General features: G+C 40.2%; 1 protein-coding gene across 1 annotated transcript; it reads left to right on the top strand.

Moving 5' to 3' along the window:
• The first annotated feature begins 738 nt into the window (after positions 1–738).
• gpn1 (GPN-loop GTPase 1) lies at positions 739–5,003 on the top strand. The gene is made up of 6 exons (XM_029427362.1): positions 739–946; positions 2,590–2,683; positions 2,795–2,901; positions 3,225–3,262; positions 3,365–3,443; positions 4,893–5,003. The coding sequence occupies exons 1-6, from the start codon at positions 776–778 to the stop codon at positions 5,001–5,003; spliced, it is 600 nt and encodes a 199-aa protein (XP_029283222.1). The 5' UTR covers positions 739–775.
• Positions 5,004–6,352: the final 1,349 nt, after the last annotated feature.

The following is a 6,352-nucleotide window of genomic DNA, read 5'->3' as shown; positions in this document are numbered from 1 at the left end:
TCTTATTGTTGACATCGTCGGAAATGTTCAAAATCATATTTAAATAGTCCTCTCAGACATCTGACTGAACCCAGTCACAAACCTTTCAACAGTATATGATATTATTTATTTTAATTTCTTGTTACCTCTTTCAGAGTGTGTGTGTGTGTGTGTGTGTGTGTGTGTGTGTGTGTGTGTGTGTGTGTGTGTGTGTGTGTGTGTGTGTGTGTATGTATGTGTGTGTGTGTGTGCATGTGTGTGTGTCTCAGGTGATGCAGTTCCTAGAGAAGAAGCAGCAGAATCACCGGTCAGTATTAGGAACAAGTATTAAAAGCATAACCTGCTGTGCTGTTTACACAGAGCTCATCTCACCTGTGCATTGTTGTCTGATGACCTTTGACCTCTGCAGGTACGTGTTGATTGACACCCCGTGTTGTGATTGATGTCTGACTTTACCTTTTACCAACCTTTTACTGACCTTTGGGATCAATACAAATAAAATCAAACTATCTACTTTATTATAAGTGTTTTTTCCTCCTCTTTATTGAACATTGTGAACAAACAAAAATCCATATATCTTTTCACACAATTAAAGATTCCAGTGTGTAAATTTCCTTATGAAATATGAAAAGTTAATAAATTAAACATACGGTATTTTGCTTCCCCCTGGTGGTTACTAGTTTCTCCTCAGCCTCCTCACCTTTTACGACAGTACCAATGTCTTTACGACAGAACCAGTGTCTTCACGGCAGTGCTAGTGTCTTTACGGAAGCCGGTCCCCACAACATTAGACAACATGGCAACTGCTGCGCAGTGTCCCGGCGGTGCGGAGGAGGATTTAACGGAAAGCCAGGAGAGTTCAGGGGCGGGGAAAGACAGCGGTACACCGGGAGCTGCTGCCCGGGACAAGCCCGTGTGCCTGATCGTGCTGGGCATGGCGGGCTCCGGGAAAACAACCTTCGTTCAGGTGAGTTAGCGAGGGTAGCTAACGGGAGCTAACTGCATGAGTTAGCTTCTTCTGCAGGTGGCAGGCTGAGAGAGTTCACTGTTCACGAAGATGTTTAAATAACACATGTAATGTTATATGTCTTTTAAGCTGCTGGATGCTTACATTTCCCTCCAATAAAGAATCTAACTATCTGAAACGTAGTTAAAGTAAAAAATATTGATCGTGCAGTAAAATGTTCCCAATGTTTTACTATCATATGTTTTATGTTTTTGAATTAATATTCCTGCTGCATTAATGCGTATTTTGCATCTTACTGTTAATGTTTTGTAACTTCTTTAAATACTGTTGGCTAGTTTAATCTACAGTAATGCATTTACTTCTATAAGATCATATATATATTTGTTATTGTTATTATTATTATTATTATTACATTTTTTATTACATTTTTATTTGGTTAATAATTAATGTGATTATTATTATGTTCTTTACTAATTCTCTAATAATAATAATCATTATTATTGTTAATAATAATTAATAATAATAATTATTAATAATGGTCTGTTTTAAATAATATTTTAGCATCTCTTTTTATTGCCTAATCTTATTGTTTGTTTGGCCTTATTTAAATGTGTTGCATAAAAAAAAAAAAAAAAATGTAAAGCACTTTGAGCTGCATCTCTTGTATGTGCTCTATAACTCATTATTATTATTATTATTATTATTATTATTATTATCCATCCATCCATCCATCCATCCATCGTCTACCGCTTATCCGGGATCGGGTCGCGGGGGCAGCAGCTCCAGTAGTGAACCCCAATCTTCCCTTCTCCGGGCCACATCCTCCAGCTCCGACTGGGGGATCCTGAGGCGTTCCCAGTGAGGAGATATAATCTCTCCACCGAGTCCTGGGTCTTCCCCGGGGTCTCCTCCCAGCTGTACCTGGAACACCTCCCTAGGGAGGCGCCCAGGTGGCTCCTTACTAGATGAACCACCTCAACTGGCTCCTTTCAACATAAAGGAGCAACGGCTCTACTCCGAGTCTCTCCTGATGGCTGAGCTTCTCACCCTATCTCTAAGGGAGACGCCACCCGTCTGAGAAAACACATCTCAGCCGCTATTTATTTCTTATTATTATTATTATTATTATTATTATTATTATTATTATTATTATTATTATATGTTTGTAGCTGTCCTGTGAGAACCACGTATCTCTAAAAAGTCTTTATTAAACAAAAGCCCTTCACAATAAAAGCATGTCGTGCCTCTTTTATCAGGAGTTCCCACGGACCCTTAAAAAGTCTTAAAAGTCATTGAATTAATTCATCTAAAAATAAATCCTTTGTAATAAAAGGTTTTGGATCAAACTTTCAAAAGCCAAAAAAATGCTCAGACAAGAGAAGCAGGATTTTATGAATTCTCTCAGAGAAGGAGGCTTAATCCACGCAATGCTCCCCGACATCTCGGATTAGTTTGTTGCGTATGCTAACGAGGATGCGTTTGTTTTATGGTGAACGCCTCAACCAATGATGCTTTATTCCTTTAATGGTTATTGTAAAGTTGGGTGTTTTAAGTCCAAGTGGCGTTAACAAAAGTCTTCCATCTAACTTTACTTGGTAGGATCCTTGTGTATGTTGAGTTCTCCGTGTTTCTGTCTCCTCCAGAGGCTGACTGCTCACCTTCACTCTCGTAAAGCTCCTCCTTATGTCATCAACCTGGACCCCGCCGTCCTCGAAGTCCCCTTCCCTGCGAACATCGGTGAGGACGCGCGTTAAACCGCTACAGTCATCACAGTCCTCCTCTGAGATGGAGAGTCCCGTGTTTTAGTTCTCTGTATTCTTCAGTCCGTCCGTCTTCTCTTTGCTCCAGACATCCGGGACACCGTGAACTACAAGCAGGTGATGAAGCAGTATGGCCTCGGACCCAACGGAGGCATCGTGACGTCCCTCAACCTGTTTGCTACACGCTTTGATCAGGTGACTGACTCAGTATTTACCAAAGCTTTGAAGTGAACATGTGAACTGTTTAAAGTGAAGCAGTTTTAATGGCACATTTATTTTAAAGGTCTGAACCCAAAGTTTAAACTAGACCTCAACTCTTTAAAGCTGCGTTTACATTAAACTTCTGAACCTTTTAGATTCAAGCAGTTTAAACTATTTATTTCTTTTGACTGTTTAAATTAATGTTTTCTGAACCGTTCAAACTAAAGTGTGTGTGTGTGTGTGTGTGTGTGTGTGTGTGTGTGTGTGTGTGTGTGTGTGTGTGTGTGTGTGTGTGTGTGTGTGTGTGTGTGTCTCAGGTGATGCAGTTCCTAGAGAAGAAGCAGCAGAATCACCGGTCAGTATTAGGAACAAGTATTAAAAGCATAACCTGCTGTGCTGTTTACACAGAGCTCATCTCACCTGTGTATTGTTGTCTGATGACCTTTGACCTCTGCAGGTACGTGTTGATTGACACCCCGGGTCAGATTGAAGTCTTCACCTGGTCAGCGTCAGGAACCATCATCACAGAGACTCTGGTACGGATGAGAGTTACTTAAATATCAATAACTAAATGTATACAGTAATAAATGAACAAGACTAATGAATCAATAAATGTATAAATTAAATAATTAATCCGTAAATGTTTGAATATGGAAATAAAAAACGTAATACTTGAATTAAATAAATACAAGTCGATAATTGAACAGGACATTAACATATAAATATATTAATAAATATCTTAAACGGATATAAATAAATAAATGTAGGTGATCAAATTTAACTTATTCGTTTATTTCTTGTTAGATTATCAACTTTAAAAATAAATAAATGTGTAAATAAACAAATAAATATATAAATGCTTAAATGAATAAAGAAAAAGATATTTAAGGAAATAGATTGATAAATGTATGAAATACATTTATCAATCTATTTCCTTAAATATCTGGAGGGCTCCATTCAGGGTCTCCAAGAAGGCCGAATACTCAGAACTGCGGTTTGGGGCATAGGCACAAACAACAGTCAGAGTTTTCCCCCCCATAACCCGAAGGCGTAGGGAGGCGACCCTCTCGTCCACCGGGGTAAACTCCAACGTAGCGGCGCTCAGCCGGGGGCTAGTGAGTATCCCCACCCCGGCCCAACGCCTCACACCGTGGGCAACTCCGGAGAAGAATAGAGTCCAACCCCTATCCAGGAGTACGGTTTCAGAGCCAAGACTGTGCGTGGAGGTAAGCCCCACCAGATCCAACTGGTAGCGATCCACCTCCCGCACTAGTTCCGGCTCCTTCCCCCACAGAGAGGTGACGTTCCACGTCCCCAGAGCCAGCCTCTGCTGCCCGGGTCTGGTCCGTCGAGGTCCCTGACCATCACTGCCACCCGTGTGACAGCGGTTTTTCCCATGAGTGGTGGGCCCACAGGATGGATGGATGGGAGGCACCACGTAGCTTCTTCGGGCTGTGCCTGACCAGGCTCCGTGGCAAACCCGGCCACCAGGCGCTCGCTGTCGGGCCCTCCCTCTGGGCCTGGCTCCAGATGGTGGCCCCGGTCTTCCTCCGGGCAGGGTCTCTCATTTCCTTTCCCTTTCTTTCATGAAGTCGTTTTTGAACCATTCTTAGTCTGGCCCCTCGCCTGAGACCAATTTGCCTTGGGAGACCCTACCAGGAGCACTAGGCTCCAGACAACACAGCTCTCAGGTTCACAGGGACACACAAACCTCTCCACCACGATAAGGTGATGGTTCCCAGAGAGACATAGATTGATAAATGTATAAAATACATAAATACAGGTTGATCGCTAAACAGGACATAAATATCTTTAAAAACAAATAAATAAATGTAAGATGTATGTCCTGTTTAATTCTTTATTCATGTAAAATAAATATTATTTGTTTATTTATTTATTCTTGTATTTATTTTTGCCTTCATTTATTGATAATTAAGTAATTTTTCCATCATCCTTATTCCATTTATATTCCACGTGTGTTTCAGGCCTCGTCCTTCCCCTGTGTCGTGATCTACGTGATGGACACGTCCCGCAGCGTCAGTCCCGTCACATTCATGTCCAACATGCTGTATGCCTGCAGGTACACACAGAACTAATGACCAATCACACCAGGATCTGTGTAGTGTCCATCATGTCTGTCAGAAATTATGACCACAAAGTAATTATTACTATCTGAAGTTTGAAGAAAGTGGTCGTAAAAGTAATCGTTTTCTTTTTTAAAATCATCTGAAGATAATAATAATAAGCTTTATTTGTAAAGCACCATTTGGATTGCAGCCCAAAGTGCTTCACAGCAAAAACGTAAACAATTGTACATTTACAGTACATATATATAGCAGTATATATATATATAATATATATATATATATATATATATATATATATATATATATATATGTATATGTGTGTATATATATATGTATATGTGTGTATATATATGTATATGTATATATATGTGTATATATATGTGTGTATATATATATATATATATATATATATATATATATATATATATTGCTATATATATGTACTGTAAATGTACAATTGTTTACGTTTTTGCTGTGAAGCACTTTGGGCTGCAATCCAAATGGTGCTTTACAAATAAAGCTTATTATTATTATCTTCAGATGATTTTAAAAAAAGAAAACGATTACTTTTACGACCACTTTCTTCAAACTTCAGATAGTAATAATTACTTTGTGGTCATAATTTCTGACAGACATGATGGACACTACACAGATCCTGGTGTGATTGGTCATTAGTTCTGTGTGTACCTGCAGGCATACAGCATGTTGGACATGAATGTGACGGGACTGACGCTGCGGGACGTGTCCATCACGTAGATCACGACACAGGGGAAGGACGAGGCCTGAAACACACGTGGAATATAAATGGAATAAGGATGATGGAAAAATTACTTAATTATCAATAATGAAGGCAAAAATAAATACAAGAATAAATAAATAAACAAATAATATTTATTTACATGAATAAAGAATTAAACAGGACATACATCTTACATTTATTTATTTGTTTTTAAAGATATTTATGTCCTGTTTAGCGATCAACCTGTATTTATGTATTTTATACATTTATCAATCTATGTCTCTCTGGGAACCATCACCTTATCGTGGTGGAGAGGTTTGTGTGTCCCTGTGAACCTGAGAGCTGTGTTGTCTGGAGCCTAGTGCTCCTGGTAGGGTCTCCCCAAGGCAAATTGGTCTCAGGCGAGGGGCCAGACTAAGATGGTTCAAAAACGACTTCATGAAAGAAAGGGAAAGGAAATGAGAGACCCTGCCCGGAGGAAGACCGGGGCCACCATCTGGAGCCAGGCCCAGAGGGAGGGCCCGACAGCGAGCGCCTGGTGGCCGGGTTGCCACGGAGCCTGGTCAGGCACAGCCCGAAGAAGCTACGTGGTGCCTCCCATCCATCCATCCTGTGGGCC

This window comes from Cottoperca gobio, unplaced genomic scaffold (genome assembly GCF_900634415.1).
Source record: "Cottoperca gobio unplaced genomic scaffold, fCotGob3.1 fCotGob3_311arrow_ctg1, whole genome shotgun sequence".
Classification (NCBI taxonomy): domain Eukaryota; kingdom Metazoa; phylum Chordata; class Actinopteri; order Perciformes; family Bovichtidae; genus Cottoperca; species Cottoperca gobio.
The sequence above is the reverse complement of the archived record's forward strand: the minus strand, read 5'-3'. Positions and strand labels throughout refer to the sequence as shown.